The sequence below is a fragment of the Anomalospiza imberbis genome, chromosome 22, assembly GCF_031753505.1.
Source record: "Anomalospiza imberbis isolate Cuckoo-Finch-1a 21T00152 chromosome 22, ASM3175350v1, whole genome shotgun sequence".
NCBI classification, from domain to species: Eukaryota; Metazoa; Chordata; class Aves; order Passeriformes; family Viduidae; genus Anomalospiza; species Anomalospiza imberbis.
Genome location: NC_089702.1, coordinates 5,758,362 through 5,774,953, shown reverse-complemented (window position 1 = coordinate 5,774,953; position 16,592 = coordinate 5,758,362). Strand labels below are relative to the sequence as shown.

Below are 16,592 nucleotides of genomic sequence, written 5' to 3'. Positions count from 1 at the left end.
TATCTGTGGAGATCAATAGCAGCTGAAACTTTGAAGGGCTCTGCATGAATCACATCCGTGTTTTTAAAAGCAGATAAATCTATATTTATGCTTGGATTCCCAAAAAAATAATAATAATAAAAAAATCAAGGATAAAAGGACAGGCAGCAGCAGTGGGGTGGGATTTATTTGCTCCAAACCTTTTGCTCCTTCACCTCGGGGTCACTTGGTAATTACACCTGACAGCCAAGTGAAAATGGGGATAATTGTGCCCTGTGAGGAGGGATGAGGAATTAAAGTGGATTTTGGAATATTTAAAGTGGATTTTGGAATATTTTACTCGGTGCAAAGTGCCCTTGAGGCAACTCAGAATTCCTGCTGGGGAGGAGAGGGGGGGAAAAAGGGAATTTGAGCCTCCTGGAGTTGATCATTCAGCCTCTTAATGCTGGAAAAAAATAAAATCATATTAAACCAGATAAAAATGTTGATGAAAAGAAACTTTTCACCTCTTTCTCTTCTCTCCAGGCAGCAGAACAAGGACGGCCCCCAGAGCACACCAGCAAGTTCTATGCCAAGGGGGCACTGCAATATTTGGTCCCTATTCTAACCCAGACCTTAACAAAACAGGTGAGTTCCACGTTCCCTGAGGGAATTGCAGCTCAGGAGCTCTTCCTGCCCCCCCGGCTCTGTTGGGAATGGGGTTTTGGATTCCTCAAAATCCCATTTGGATCCCAAAAATGCCACAGGAGGTGGCGGTCCCTGGTCTGTGATGAGCTTTCATGCACCACTCTGAGCCAGTGATGCAGCAGTTTTTGGGCTGAGACTGGGACTTGCCTCCTTTTTCCCTGATCACATCCCAGCACTTGTGCTTTTCGGAGAGGTTTGGTGATTCCCTCTCTTCCTATTTGGAATATGTGGGATATAAACCAGATATTCCACAGCCCCTGCCTCATGTGGGCTCCAGTTCCTGGGATTTTTGAGCCTGGGTTTATTTACTCCCTGTTAAACACTTCAGGGATTTACTGGGGCTGTGCTTTCCAGAGAGATCTGGTGATTCCCTGTATTCCTGACAGAATATTTGGGATAGAAACCAAATAGTCCAACATCTGAGCTCATCTGAGCTCCAGTTCCTGGGATTTTTGAGCCTGGGTTTATTTACTCCCTGTTACACACTTCAGGGATTTATTGGGGCTGTGCTTCCCAAGATTTGTGGTTTCCAGAGAGATCTGGTGATTCCCTGTATTCCTGACAGAATATTTGGGATAGAAACCAAATAGTCCAACATCTGAGCTCCAGTTCCTGGGATTTTTGAGCCTGGGTTTATTTACTCGCTGTTAAACACTTCAGGGATTTATTGAGGCTGTGCTTTCCAGAGAGATCTGGGGATTCCCTGTATTCCTGACAGAATATTTGGGATAGAAACCAAATATTCCACAGCCCCTGCCTCATGTGGGCTCCAATTCCTGGGACTTCTGAGGCCTTAGTCCCTGTTAAACACTTCCAGGGATTTATTGGAGCTGTGCTTCCCAAGATTTGTGGTTTCTGGAGGGGTTTGGTGACTCCCTCTGTTCCTGACGGAATGTGCTCTTGTAACTTGTATGATTGCCCTTGGTCCCAGGCTGTAAAAGGAATTATTTTATCTCCCTCCTCTATCAAGAAAGCTCACCAACCCTAAAAATGAAGCCCAGACCCACACGCTAAACCGGCACAAAAAAATCTGAAAAAAAAAAAAAATTTAAAACCTCAGAGGCATCATCAGAGGGATTTTTGTTTTGTTCTGTTTTGTTTTGCAGGACGAGAACGACGACGACGACGACTGGAACCCCTGCAAGGCAGCAGGGGTGTGCCTGATGCTGCTGGCCACGTGCTGCGAGGACGACATCGTCCCCCACGTGCTGCCCTTCATCAAGGAGCACATCAAAAACCCCGACTGGAGGTACCGGGATGCGGCCGTCATGGCCTTCGGATGCATCCTGGAAGGGCCCGAGCCCAACCAGCTCAAGCCTTTAGTAATACAGGTGAGCTTTTGGCAGAGCTCAAAACCTCGTGGTTCTTCAGGGGAGGGCGTGAGGTGTGAGCGAGGTTTTCCTTTGAGGAAAATCGGGAGGGTGTGATCTGGTTTCGGGAGGTGAAAATCTCTCGTTTTGGGGTTTTTAGAGTTAAAAATTGCATGGTTGTTTGGAGGAGAATGTCTGCTTTGTACATGGTCTTGTTTTAAGGAAAATCTGAAGGATTTCACCTGTTTTGGAGGCTTCTGGAGCCTGAGTTTGGTGGGGTTTTGGAGGGTTCCATTTAAGGAAAATCAGAAGGGTGTATGGTGGGGTTTTGGAGGGTTCCATTTAAGGAAAATCAGAAGGGTGTAATCTGGTTTCGGAGGTAAAAAACTCCTGTTTCAGAGTTTTTAGAGTTAAAAATTGCATGGTGATTTGAAGGAGAATGTCTGCTTTGCACACGGTCTTATTTAAAATAAAATCAGAAGAATGTCACCCATTTTGGAGGCTTTTGGAGCCTGAGTTTTGTAGGGTTGCTGGGTTAATTGGGGGAGAATGTCTGATTTCCACATGCACTTATTTTAAGGAAAACCAGAAGGTTTTCACCTGTTTTGGAGGGTTTTTGAGCCCAAAATCCTGGGGTTAACTGGAGGAGAACATCTCAAATCCAAATCCTGATTTTGATCCATAGCCCAGCACTCAGATTAAATTACCTCAAGTCTGCTTTGGGACTCTGATAGAAAAGAATATGGGAAGAAACGCATTTGAAGGAGTGAAAATTAAAGTATTTACTGAATGTAGAAGCTGCCTTCATTTTGGGCCTGTTGGGTAAAACCATCCTTGGTGAAGGTGTTCGGAAGAAGGGTCGCGTTAGGGAATAGAGCCGTTAATACGAAACGAAACAAAACACGTCCTAAATAAGCTACAGGACTGGGACGAGTGCAGGACTGTCTACCTCACCTGGTTTCTCCTGGCTCCTTCCAGGCCATGCCAACGTTGATAGAGCTGATGAAGGATCCCAGCGTGGTGGTCAGGGACACGACAGCCTGGACCGTGGGCAGGATCTGCGAGATGCTGCCCGAGGCCGCCATCAACGACATCTACCTGGCCCCGCTGCTGCAGTGCCTGATGGAGGGGCTGAGCGCCGAGCCCAGGGTGGCCACCAACGTCTGCTGGGTGAGGAACCCCCCAGCCCCGCCAGCAGTTCACACCCACCCGCAAGGACCGCTCCCGGTGGGATCGGGAAGGGTTTTGGTGTCACCGAGCGTCGTGCCAGCAGCGGCGCTAAATTGTGCTGGCTCTTCCGGGCTCATCCGTGAACTTGGTGGGCAGCTCCAGGGACTGGGAGCTCAGCCCTGCTCCGGGCAGCTCGTTCAGATGCCTGGCACTTTTTCCATGAGGGAATTTTCCTTAATATCCAGCCTGGACATCCCTTGAGGTTGTTTGGTCTTGTCCGACCAAATCTCCCCCATTTTCCCCTCACGGATCTCCCCCATTTTTCCCTCACAAATCTCCCCCATTTTCCCTCACAGATCTCCCCCATTTTCCTCTCACAAATCTCCCCCATTTTCCCATTTTTCCCTCACAGATCTCCTCCATTTTTCTCTCATGGATCTCCCCCATTTTCCCTCACGGATCTCCCCCATTTTCCCTCACGGATCTCCCCCATTTTCCCTCACAAATCTCCCCCATTTTCCCTCACGGATCTCCCCCATTTTCCCTCACAAATCTCCCCCATTTTCCCATTTTTCCCTCACAAATCTCCCCCATTTTCCCTCAACCAGAGCCCAGCTCCCACCTGGCTCCACCCTCCTGTCGGGGGCTTTATTGAATATAAATTAAAATACTTATTTTAGGAAAAAGAAATGCTGATATTCACTGAGTGTATAAGTTGCCTCAGTCTGGGAATGCTGTGGCAGCTGTCCCTGCTGTTGTGGGGTTGAGAAAAAGGAATTTTTGAGTTAAGCTTTTTATTGGATTGCCTTGAGGCCCAAACCCAAACCTGCTCCTGGAGCGATCCCAGAAATAATTTGGGAAGCAGGGGTTTTTTTTCCTGATGCTTTGTGTGGTCTCCACGTCCCCACTGCCTTCCAGGAGCTGCTCCTTCAGACTGAGCTGGGGAGGAGGATTTTCCTGTCAAAACAACTTCTAGAAATGACAGAATCCCTTCTTTTTACAATTCCAGAGGTTCCAAGTCTCACCAGCACAAAGGGCTTTTCCCTGCTCTGTTATCCTGGCAAAAATCCAGGTGGCTTTTGTCTCCTGATGATGATTCCTGGGTGATTTAGAGTAAAATAAAAAATCAGGAAGCTTTTAGCTCCTCTCACCCACCTGTAGCACAGTTAAACTGCTCTGGAATTGTTCACCCTGCACACTTTCTAGTTTGTGGTTTTTGTTTGGTGTGGGGTTTTGTGATTTGGGATTTTTCCTGTTTGTTTTTGTTTGCTGCCTTGGGTTTTTGTTGTTTTTGTGGGGTTTTGTTTGGTTTTTTGGTTAGTTGGTTTTTTGGTTGGTTGGTTTGGGGTTTTTTTGGTTTTGGGTTTTCTGTTTTGTTTTGGTTTTGATTTTTTTGTATTTTTGGGTTGTGGGTTTTTTTGTTTTTTTTTTTTTTTTAATGAAAACTGCTGGTATCTGAATTTCTGGAGCTGTGAGGGTGGAAAACCCATGGATATTTTTGATATTCTGTGTTCCAGGCCTTCTCCAGCCTTGCTGAAGCTGCCTATGAAGCTGCAGATGTGGCTGATGATCAGGAAGAACCAGCAACCTACTGCTTATCCTCCTCCTTTGAGCTGATAGTGCAGAAACTGCTGGAGACTGCAGACAGGTAAAACTACCTCTCCAAAAAGCCTTTTTTCATTTATTTCCCACTCCACGCTCTCGGGCTCTTCTTGGCAGCTGGGATCTGGTGTTGGATTAAAACGTGGCTTTATTGGGTATTGAAGAAAGACCCCAGAGGAATAGAGGATGCAAATCCCGGGAAAACAGCTCTTCCCACTGAATAATTTATCATAATTTTGTCCGTATCTGGTTTTAGGAAGTCGAGGACTGTCCCTTCTCCCGTTTCCCTTCACATTTCTCCCGTTTTTCTTCACATTTCTCCCATTTTCCCCTCTCACTTCTCCCATTTCCCCTCACGTCTCCCCCATTTTCCCTCAAATCTCCAAGTTTAACTCCACACTTTTAAGACTCTGCCCCTTTTTGTGCAGCCACAAAACTCAGCCCCGTTGGCTGCGGGCGCCCTGGATAATCAGAAATTGCAGCAGGACGTGATCAGGGATCCCTGTTTGTTCCTTTCCTGGTTGTTTTTCTGTGAGTTCCGTCCCTTCCATCAGCTCCAGGTGCTCCCGGAAGAGCCAGGGACCAACTTAATCTCCCATTCCCATCCCAGCTGAAACAGAAAATAGATTTGGCAAAAGATTTTGCTCTGAAATACAGGAAAAAACTCAAATTTTATGGTGGTTTGAAGGTCACATAAATCTGGCAGCTGCAGGTTCAGTCCCTGGATCAGCTCCATGGACTGATGGAGCTTTTTTTGCTGCTGATTTTCTTTAAAAACCCTGTCTCAGTTCAAAATTTAAACTCTTTCCCTGTCTTCATTTACATCCAGCCAAGAGCGGAGTGTCTGGCTCAAGGCTCTGGAGCCCATCAATCATCTCAGGTGCCTTTATTCCAAATTTCACACCCTCAGGGGTGTCTGGGGAGGGGCTCTGAAGTGCTGCTCACCTGACACCAGCTCTAAGGCTCCTTCTCTCCCTCTCCTTGTTGTGAGAGCTACCGAAAATCATTTTTAAAACTGAAAATCATTAAAAAGAAATGTGCCAAAAGCAGCTTCACAAATTCCCTTTATTTCAAGGCTTTTCAAGTGGCTCCTACTTGTCACAGCACTCAAATGGAGCTGTTGCTGGTTTACTAAAATTAAAAAAAAAAAAAATCTGTTTCCACACACTTGGAGCTGCAAATCTTCCTCCTCCTGTTGCAGACCTGATGGACACCAGAATAACTTGAGGAGTTCTGCCTATGAATCCCTGATGGAAATAGTGAAAAACAGTGCCAAGGACTGTTATCCTGCTGTCCAAAAAACCACCCTGGTCATCATGGAGAGGCTCCAGCAAGTGCTGCAGATGGAGGTGGGTAAATCCTGATTTAAAATTGAGGCTGCTCTATCCCTGGGAGTGTCCAAATCCAGGCATGGTGGGAGGTGTCCCTGCCCATTTGGGATTTAAGGTCCCAAACCACTCAGGGATTCTATATTCAGCTTCTTCACAGCCCCTCTGCTCTGAAATCTGAAAAGAACAAATATTTAAAGTACAACCTGGCTCTCCCTGGAGCTGCCAGGATCCCAGGCAGCCTCTTCACACGTGGGATTTTGTTCTTGTTTCAGTCTCACATCCAGAGCACCTCTGACAGAATCCAGTTCAACGACCTCCAGTCCCTTCTCTGTGCTACTCTCCAGGTAAATTCCTCTCTCCTGGGTTTGCTGTGGGAATAAAGTGATTTTTGAGGTGTTTCTGAGCCCCTGGAGCTCCATCCTCAGCTCCTGGTGCTGAGAATTGAATGAAAAAAGTGGATTTTGGGTCCCAGCTGACACGTGGGAGGTGATGCAAGGTTCAGAAGTCTCGAAGTTGTGCTCTAGTGACAAAATTCGGGGCAATATGACTCAAAGAATGCTGTTGGGGATTTTATAAAAGATTGTCTGTGCTGTCAGATTGGTTCTTGGGTTGGCTACAGCCTCAACAATCTCACAGACAACAACAACAAAATTTCCCTCAACGCTTTGATTCCTTCATCTGCCTCTCGTGCTTGGTGCTCCTGATCCAAATGGCAGCAATTAAAATGTTCTGAGTGTCCTCAGAATTCCCAATTAAACATCTGCTAATGAGCAGGAGCCACCAGTGCAGTGCTTACTGCTGCAAACACCACTCAAAAAAGGGTTTTTTCCCCCAAAATCAGCTCAGAGCAACCCAGGTGGTCTCCAGCTTGATCTGAGAAATCCTTCATTTCATCCTCAGAAGCTTTGTGGTTGTGTTCACTCTCCAACTTTAGGGTAATTTTTGAAAATAATGCAAAGTGGGAACAATCTGTCATTAGAAAGAGTTTTAATGGGGAATTTTCACCCTGGACTCTCTCAGGATAGGCACTGATCTCTGCCTGGGGAGTGTAATCTAGGTGGAAATAAGATGCCAATTTTAATTTCTAAATGTGTTTTTTTTACTATCCCAGAACCTGAACCTGAATTTTTTACCCAGTTGCAGCAAATACTTAAAAAACACTGAGTAAAGCTCAGCAGAGGGGGTTTTTTCAGTATTAAAAAAATAAAATCTATGGGGCTTTTTCCTTTTTTTTTGTTTTTTTTTTGTTTGTTTGTTTGTGTTTTTTGTGGGTGGTTTTTTTTTTTTATTATTTTTTTTATTTTTTATTTGCTGGAAATGCAGTTATGAACATCCAGCAGAAGAAAAAAACATTTGTTAATATTGAAAATTAGTGAGAAAATCCCATCCCTGGAAGGAACAGCTTGGTTTAGTGGAATGTGTTCCTGTCCTTGAAATTTGGGGATTTTTAAGCTCCCTTCCCACCCAAACCATCTTGTAATTCCATAAATCAAGTCTTAATTATATAAACAGCCAAAGTCCATCTTTGTGGAGTGAAAAATTAAACTTTAAATAATTACTTTCTTCTGGAAATTAAGGAATTTTTTTTCTTTCCCTGGGAACTGTTGTATTTTAACCACTTGAAGCATTTCTAAACTTTAATTCGGAAGCCAAACTCGGGTTCAACCCCTACAAGCTCAGCTGCGACAGAGGGAGAAAAAAAAGGATTTCACTATTACGTTTTTTTTAATAGGCTAAATTTGGGCTGGTCACATTTAATTCCAGCTTACAAATGGCAAAGCTTTGAGAACAGCCCATGCAGCAGGAAAGGGAAATTCAGCTGGAAAATCTGAATGCAGCCAAATGAACGGGACTTTGCAGCCACAAAAGCAGATTTCTTTGGCTGCAAAAGGGTTCAAACAGCAGCTCTTTCATCCTTATCAAAGCTCCTAGGGGTGTGAGAATGCTTTACTTGTAGGATGAGCGGTGATTTTTGCCCGTTTTCCATGATTTTTCCCTCATAATTTGCTGTGGAAGGTGCAGCACCCATTGGTGTGGGAATGCTGGGATGAGCGGTGATTTTTGCCCATTTTCCGTGATTTTCCCCTCAGAACGTGCTGCGGAAGGTGCAGCACCAGGGGATGTGGGAATGCTGGGATGAGCGGTGACTTTTGCCCGTTTTCCGTGATTTTTCCCTCAGAACGTGCTGCGGAAGGTGCAGCACCAGGGGATGTGGGAATGCTGGGATGAGCGGTGATTTTTGCCCATTTTCCGTGATTTTCCCCTCAGAACGTGCTGCGGAAGGTGCAGCACCAGGGGATGTGGGAATGCTGGGATGAGCAGTGATTTTTGCCCATTTTCCGTGATTTTCCCCTCAGAACGTGCTGCGGAAGGTGCAGCACCAGGGGATGTGGGAATGCTGGGATGAGCGGTGACTTTTGCCCATTTTCCGTGATTTTTCCCTCAGAACGTGCTGCGGAAGGTGCAGCACCAGGGGATGTGGGAATGCTGGGATGAGCGGTGACTTTTGCCCGTTTTCCGTGATTTTCCCCTCAGAACGTGCTGCGGAAGGTGCAGCACCAGGGGATGTGGGAATGCTGGGATGAGCGGTGACTTTTGCCCGTTTTCCGTGATTTTCCCCTCAGAACGTGCTGCGGAAGGTGCAGCACCAGGACGCGCTGCAGATCTCGGACGTGGTGATGGCGTCGCTGCTCAGAATGTTCCAGAGCACGGCCGGCTCCGGGGGGGTGCAGGAGGACGCCCTGATGGCCGTCAGCACCCTGGTGGAAGGTCAGGGAATGGGGTTGGATCCGGGAATTTTGGGCAAAGTGGTGAAAAATGTAATTTGTGGTGCAGGGACGGTGGGGAGGGCGCTCCATCCACGGAAGTGTCCGAGGCCGGAGCAACCTGGGACGGTGGAAGGTGTCACTTTAAGGCCCCCTTCAACCCAAGAAATGCTGGAATTCTGAAATCCAAACCACCTTAGAGCATGGAATTTTGGCTTCTTGTATTTTCTTACTGTTTCCAAGGAAAAATGTGGATAAGGCAGTAAAGGAGAGCTGGGGGTGTTCACATGCCTGAAGTGTCCACGGCCAGGTTGGACAGGGCTTGGAGCAACTCTGGATAGTGGAAGGTGTCACTTTAAGGTCCCTTTTATCCCAAGAAATCCCGGGATTCTAAAATCTAAACCACCTTGGAGCATGGAATTGTGGTCTGGTGTATTTTCTTATTACTTCCAGTAAGAATTTGGGAATTTGTCCAGGCCTGGAGGACCTGGATAGTTTCAGTGTTCTCAGTTGTCGAGTGGAGAGTTGGTTTTCACTGGCTTTGGGTGGAATTTGAGGGACGTTGATTTGTTGTTTGTGGCAAATGGCACAAATTGGGATTTTCCTTCTCACTGGAATGTTTTCCCTGCACAGTCCTGGGTGGAGAATTCCTGAAGTACATGGATGCCTTCAAACCTTTCCTTGGGATTGGGCTGAAAAACTACGCTGAGTACCAGGTGTGGATCTGATTTCTCCCTTTTTCCAGGGAAATTGGGGCTGCCCCATCCCTGGAGTTTTCCAGGGCCAGGCTGGATGAGTTTTGGGATAGTGAAAGGTGTCCCTGCCCATCCAGTGGGGTGACTTCCAACCCAAACAATCCCAGGATTCTCAAATCCAAACCACCTTGGAGCGTGGAATTTTGGTTTCTTATGTTTTCTTAGTTACTCCCAAGGAAAAGTGTGGATAAGGCAGCAAATTCCCCTTGGAATGTCAAATTCTGGTGCCCTCCAGGGGAATTTGGAGGGGTTTTTTCCAGCCCAAATCCTGGCTGGGATTTCCCCCTTGGAATATCAAATCCTGGTGGCCCGCATGGGGTGAAACTGTGGAATTTGGAGGTGTTTTTCCCCAGGTCCTGGCTGGAACTTTCCCTTGTAAACTGGAATTTGGAGATGTTTTTCCAGCCCAAACCCTGGCTGGGGTTTCCCCTTTGAAACTGGAATTTAGGGATGTTTTTCCATCCCGAAATCCTGCCACTCCTGGATGTGCTGCCCTCGTGCCTCACCTCCGTGCTGTCAACCAGCTCATTATTCCCAGGATTTAATCACCCTCCCATCCCTCTGGGGCGCAGGGACGACCCCAGATCCCCAGGGGACGACCCCAGATCCCCGGGACGATCCCAAATCCCGGAACTGATCCCTGCTCCGTTGCAGGTCTGCCTGTCAGCGGTGGGGCTGGTGGGGGACCTGTGCCGAGCCCTGCAGTCCAACATCCTCCCCTTCTGCGACGAGGTGATGCAGCTGCTCCTGGAGAACCTGGGGGTGAGTGGGAGATTCCCGAGTAACAGTTGGGTGCTCGCTCTTCCCAGGGGAGTGGGAGGTGGGAGAAGCCTGGGAAAAGTGGGAGGAATTCACCGGGAACGTCTCGTGTTTGGCGACGCCGCGCGGTTTGAACGGCGGCCAGGAGGTGCTGGGGGCAAGGGGTTTGGCTTCTGGGGGAATGTCTCGTTTATCAACTTGCTCAGTTCCTAAATAAATTCCTTCTTGAATTCCTGATTTCCTCCCAGACTCCTTATTCTCTCCCACTCTCTCTCCCTGGATTCCTTCCTGAATTCCTTTCTGAATTCCTGAATTCCTTCTACATTCCTCCCTCCCTCCCTCCCTCCCTTCCTCTTGAATTCCTTCCAAATTCTGAATTCCTGAATTCCTTCTGAATTCCTTCCTCCCTTTCCCCTCCCTTTCCCCCACGTTCCTGGGACATTTCCGGGCATTTTCCGACCCCTGGCTGTACTTGCTCCAACATTTTCCAACCCTTCCACTGGAGAAACATTCCAAAGCACCCCACACAAACCCCCTGGTGCAGCTTGAGGCCATTCCCTCTTTTCCTTTCCCCCTTGCCACACTGATGCAGGACCTTTTTGGGACTTTTTTCTTTTTTCCCAGAACGAGAACGTGCACAGGTCGGTGAAGCCGCAGATCCTCTCGGTGTTCGGGGACATCGCCCTGGCCATCGGGGGCGAGTTCAAGAAGTACCTGGACGTGGTGCTCAACACCCTCCAGCAGGCATCCCAGGCCCAGGTGGACAAGGTGAGCTGTCCCCAGTCCCTGGGGACATTCCCGGGCTCTCACCTTGATGCCCAAAGAGGCTGCACAGAGTTCAAGGATTAAAGTAGGGATTTATTAAAAAGCCCTTCAAGGACACGCCTTGGGCAGTACAGGAGCCTGGCCCTGGCTACACCCAAGAAGGACTCAGAGTCATGAGTTTTCACATTTTCATAAGTTTTGGTCCATTTCCGCACTGGGGCTAACAGTCCAGTTACAGCTCCAGGTCAGGCAGTCCCATCCTCCCGGATTGCTCCCCTCAGTTTGCTGTTGTTTGCACTTTTTGGGCCTTTTGGTTGTTTACACTTTTCGGGGCTGAAGCTGCAGCGGTGTCCTCGGTCCTGGGGCTGGGAAAGGGTTGTTTTGTGTGACTGAGCTGTGAGGAGAACTTGCTAACGCTTTATATGAAGTTCAGAGTCACACACTAAGGCAGCTCAGGACCTGGAAAATACGAGAGCTAAAACTGAAGGCATCGCTCTGTCCGTGTGTCTGTCCCCAGTCCGACTATGACATGGTGGATTACCTGAACGAGCTGCGGGAGGGCTGCCTGGAGGCCTACACTGGCATCATCCAGGGGCTCAAGGGAGACCAGGAGAACGTGCACCGTGAGTGGCATCCTTGTGGGATCGACCCCGGGAACCGTTCTGGAAACCAGCCCCCTCCGGGTGGAATCCTGGATATCCCCAAATATCCCATACCGACCTCTCCCTAGGCCTGCCTTTGGGGTTGTCACATCTTTGTCACATCCCTGCTCCTTCCTTTAAAATCATCCTGTGTCACCTCCAAACCACATTCCCCAGTGGCATATCCACCTGCTTTTGGGCATTTACAACCCTCCCAGTGGAGAAATATTCCCAAATATCCCATACAGACCTCCCCGAGCCTCCTTCTGGGTTTGTCACATCCTTGTCACATCCCTGCTCCCTCCCTTCCTTTAAAATCATCCAGTGTCACCTCCAAACCACATCTCCTTTTTTGCCCTTACTCCCCTGAATCCCTTTCCCCCCATGAATTCCCTTTTCTCCTGTTAATTCCCTCAATTCCCTTTTCTCCTATTAATTCCCTCAATTCCTTTTTCTCCTGTTAATTCCCTCAGTTCCCTTTTATCCTGTTAATTCCCTCAGTTCCTTTTTTTCCCCCTTTAATCCCCTGAATTCCCATTTTTCCCCTGAATCCCCTTTCCCCCCGTTAATTCCCAGTACCACATGCCCTCATTCCAGGGACATTTCCAGGGATCCAGGAGCTCCCCCTGAGCCTCCTGGGGCTGTCACATCCCTGCCCCATCCCTCCCCTGCGACAACAAACCCTCAGAGCAGGAAACGGCAAAAAATCCCCAACAACCCGGGGTCATTTCCCCTTCCCTCCCAGAGGGAGCATCCAGGTGGGACCCAGGCTTTTTTTTGGGAGCGTCCCAAACATTCCCAAAGCTCTGACCAAGCCTTTCCCCTGCAGCTGACGTGATGCTGGTGCAGCCCAGGGTGGAATTTATCCTGTCCTACATCGACCACATCGCGGGGGACGAGGATCACACGGATGGGGTGGTGGCCTGCGCCGCCGGACTCATAGGGTGAGGCTTCCCCATCCCAGTTCTCCCCGGAAAAATCCTGGAATCTGCCCTTTTTTCCTGCTGGCCTGAGGTTTTTAGGGTCAGTTTTGGGGTTGCAGTTTGGTGTTTGGCTCCAAGCATAAAGGGATTTCACAGGTGAGAAAATCATCACAGGATTTAGGATTTTTCCAGGAGTTTAGGACCAAAAAAGCCCCTCATCCTTAGGGAACAGAGGGAGCCAGGTTCAAATCCTGGAATCTGCCCCTTTTTCCTGCCTGCCTGAGGTTTTTAGGGTCAGTTTTGGGGTTGGAGTTTGGTGTTCTGCTCAAGGTGTGAAGAGATTCCTCAGGCAAGGGACTAGGTGAGAAAGTCATCACAAAAATCCCAGATTTAGGATTTTTCCAGGAGTTTAGGACCAAAAACCCCTCATCCTTAGGTAACAGAGCCACGTTGAGGCGTTTTCATTTCTCCTGCTGAATTTAAGGAGAGTTATGGAGAAACCAACCTTTGAACAAGAACTCGAGCATTTTTTAATCCGAATTTTCCCAAATTCGGCACCCCTGACAGGCATTTTCTGCCACTCACATGACTTTTTTCCCTGATTTTCCTCTGCTTCCAGGGATTTGTGTACAGCTTTTGGGAAGGATGTCCTGAAATTAGTAGAAGCCAGACCCATGATCCACGAACTGCTAACGGAAGGGAGGAGATCCAAGACGAACAAAACGAAAACCCTCGCGACCTGGGCCACGAAAGAGCTGAGGAAACTCAAGAACCAAGCTTGGTGAGGGCTCATCCCGATTTTTTTCCCACCTAAAAAATCATGGAATTGGCTCAGCTTAGCCTGGGAAGAGTCACAGTCCCAAAGTTCTGTTTTCTGCGGGGTTGTTGTCCTGCGTTTTGGTGGGAAAGAAGCCCCATTTGGGAGTTTTTATTTCTCTCTTGATCCCACAAAAGTCGATTTTTCTCTCTTTTTTTTCTTCTGGGATTTGGGGTGTTGAGTGGGTTGTTTTGGTTTTGGGGTGGTTTTTATTGGTTTGGGGGTTTTGGTTTTGGTTTTTCAGGGTTTTTTTGGGTTTTGGTTTTTTTTTTTTGTAATCCTGGAATTGTTAAAGTTGAAAAAGTCTCCTCCAAGACTGAATCCAACCCAATTCTTTCCCCCACTTTTTTTTTTTCCTCTCCTGATTTGAGGTGTTCAGGTTTGGGGCTTTTTTGTTTTAATCCTGGAATTGTTAAGTTTAGAAAAATCTCCAAGACGGAGCCCAGCCCAAGAGCCACATCCCCACACTTTTAAACACTTCCACGGGCTCTAATTCCCTAAATTCCCTTTTTCCCCTAAATTCCCTTTTCTCCCCATTTTTCCCCCCGAATTCCCTTTTTTCATCTTGATTATCTGAATTCCCCTCTTGCCCTCGAATCCCTGAATTCCCTTTAATGCCCTTTTTTCCCCTTAATCTTCTTTCTCTTCCTGAATTCCCTTTTCCCCCTTAATTCCTTGAGTCCCCTTTTTTCCTCTTAATTCCCTTTTTCCCCCCTTTTCCCCTCAAATTCCATTTTTCCTGAATGCCTTTTTCCACTTAATCCCCTGAATCCCCTTCTTATATCCCTGAATTCCCTTTTTTCCCCTGGATTCCCTTTTTCCCTATTAATTTCCTGAATTCCCTTTTTTCCCCTTTCCCCCCGAATTCCTTTTTTTCCTGTTAATTCCCTTAATTCCCTTTTTTCTGCTTGATTCCCTGAATTCCCTTTTTCCCCTGAATCCCCTTTTTCCCTTGAATTCCTTTTTCCTCCCCTTTTTTCCCCCCAATTCCCTTTCCCCCCCCCCTCAATCCCCTTTTCCCCCCTAAATCCTTTTTTTTTTCCCCTTTTCCAGATCTGTTACCATTGGGACGACACCTGAGGATAAAAAACCAACAACAACACCAAGAAAAAAAAGGAAAAATCTCCAATCTCCTACAAAACCCCCCAAAAACCCCGGGAGTGAGGACGTGTGCGGAATGTTTGGGAATGAGAGGATGCTGAGGATGAGTGAGTGAGGCTCGGAACACAGATCCCAACGTTTGGTGACCCCCGGCATCCAGGAGAGGGAATTCTGTGCCCCAAAAAGTTCCAAAAACAAAATGAAAAAAAAAATAAAAGGGGGGAAAACAAAGCAAAATTCCCACCAGCCCAAGAGCGGCTGAGCTCGGAGGAGAAAATGAGGGAAAAACGGGGAAAATTGGGATTCAAGTGGTGCTCTGTGAGGTTTTGGCTGCTGGAGAGAGAGAGAGAGCAAGGTGGAAAATTGGGATTGTCCCAGGGATTTGGGATTTCCCAGGGATTTGGGAATCTCCGGGATGAGGCAAATCCCAAAGGAGAGAGGAGGAATTTCAAGAGGAGTGAGTGTGTGTGAGTGAGGTCATATCCACATTCTCAACTTCCCAAAAAAAAAAAAAAAAAAAAAAAGAATTCATTGCAGTTTCTCTCTTTTTTTTCCCCAAAAACCACACAAAAAAAACCCAACAAAATTCCGAGGGGAAAAAAAAAGACAGAAAAAAAAAAAAGACAAAAAAAAATCTAAAATATACAGAGTTTAAGGGTTTAGCTGTTGCATTTCATAACTGAGGTTCAGGCAGTGAGAGATGGGGAAAAAAGTAGAAAAGAGGGGGAAAAAAAAAAGACAAAAAAAAAATTTAAGGAAAGTCGCTTTTTTAGGGATTTTATTTTTAGGGAATGCTGAATGTTTGGAGCTCTTGGCTTGTCCTGCTCAGCAACAAAAGCGCCTTTCCTTCCTTAAATATTCAACTGTGAATGTAGAAATGGGGGAAAAAACACAATTTCTGGGTTGCAGGGAATAGAAAAATCCATTTGTCCAGCCAGTTTCAGGCTTCAAAAATTCCAAAAAAAAAAAAATCAAAAATGTCAGGAAAAAAAATTAAAAATCAGATTATTATTTTTTTTTTAAAGTGCTGCAAATTGGGAAAAGAGATCTCCTGACTCGGACTGTAGCAGAATCAAAATTGTGCCAAAGAGTTCAAAAAGAGGTGAAGAAAAAAAAAAAAAAAGAAAAATATGCACAAAAAGAAGGAAAAATTTTTTTAATTCAGGTGATGTTTGGAGAGGAAATTGGATGTGAAGAAAAACACAAAAAAAATGGGATTAAAAGCCGTTTATTTGGAATTATTTGGGATTTTTTTTTTTTGCTTTCTCGGGGCTCGATTCGGATCAGGCTCGATGTGGTTTTTGGTCTCTTGCTGCACTTGGAAAAACACAAGGAAAAAATAAAAAACAGGAAAAAAAAAAAGGAAAAAAAAAGAAGTTTATATAAAATATATAAATATATAACTTGAGTTGAGCTGACAACGCCGGCGCTTGTAAAAGGTTTCTATTTTTCCACTGCAGTTGAAGATGAATAAAATGGTGTCAAACATTCCCCAATATTTCCTTTTTTTTTTTTTTTTTTGGGACACTCTTGGCTCTTTTCCAGAGGGAAACCCAGGGAAAAATTGGGATTTTTAACTGGATTTGGGGGTTTTTTTTCCCCAGAAATCCACGAGGAAATTTTTCTCTGCCGCTTCCCGAATTTCTCGCCGCGCTGGGAGCGGATTTTTTCCTCTGGAAAAAGGAGAAAAGGGGGGAAAATCAAAAAGAATAAAAAGCAGGAACGCTTTTTTTGTTTTCCCAGGAGGTTCAGGGTTTGGAGATTGGGAATTTTCACTTGGTTTCAGCTCTGGAGGTGTCGGGAGAGCTCCTGGGAGGGGGAGCAGGAAAACGGGGCAGGATTTGCTCCTCCCTTCCTGCCACTTTTACTTTTCCTTTTGATTTCCCTTTTTCTTTGCTTTCCATTTTTCCTTCATTTTTTGCCTTTTTTGCCTTGATTTTTCTCCGGTTTTCTTGCATTTTTCCATTTTTTCCTTCATTTTTATCCT

General features: G+C 46.5%; 1 protein-coding gene across 2 annotated transcripts in view; it reads left to right on the top strand.

Moving 5' to 3' along the window:
- Positions 1-16,096, top strand: part of KPNB1 (karyopherin subunit beta 1) — a 31,558-nt gene extending 15,462 nt beyond the window's left edge. The window contains exons 9-22 of one of the 2 annotated variants that reach the window (XM_068211858.1): positions 505-606; positions 1,773-1,997; positions 2,955-3,146; positions 4,664-4,794; positions 5,950-6,097; positions 6,352-6,423; positions 8,704-8,848; positions 9,478-9,560; positions 10,254-10,361; positions 10,983-11,126; positions 11,641-11,746; positions 12,594-12,708; positions 13,307-13,468; positions 14,558-16,096. In XM_068211858.1, coding sequence (XP_068067959.1) covers positions 505-606; positions 1,773-1,997; positions 2,955-3,146; positions 4,664-4,794; positions 5,950-6,097; positions 6,352-6,423; positions 8,704-8,848; positions 9,478-9,560; positions 10,254-10,361; positions 10,983-11,126; positions 11,641-11,746; positions 12,594-12,708; positions 13,307-13,468; position 14,558 — 1,734 coding nt within the window. In that variant the 3' untranslated portion in view covers positions 14,559-16,096. Of the gene's footprint in view, positions 1-504; positions 607-1,772; positions 1,998-2,954; positions 3,147-4,663; positions 4,795-5,949; positions 6,098-6,351; positions 6,424-8,703; positions 8,849-9,477; positions 9,561-10,253; positions 10,362-10,982; positions 11,127-11,640; positions 11,747-12,593; positions 12,709-13,306; positions 13,473-14,557 lie in introns of those variants that run through there. The other variant, XM_068211857.1, reaches the window with a different exon arrangement.
- The last annotated feature ends 496 nt before the right edge of the window (positions 16,097-16,592 follow it).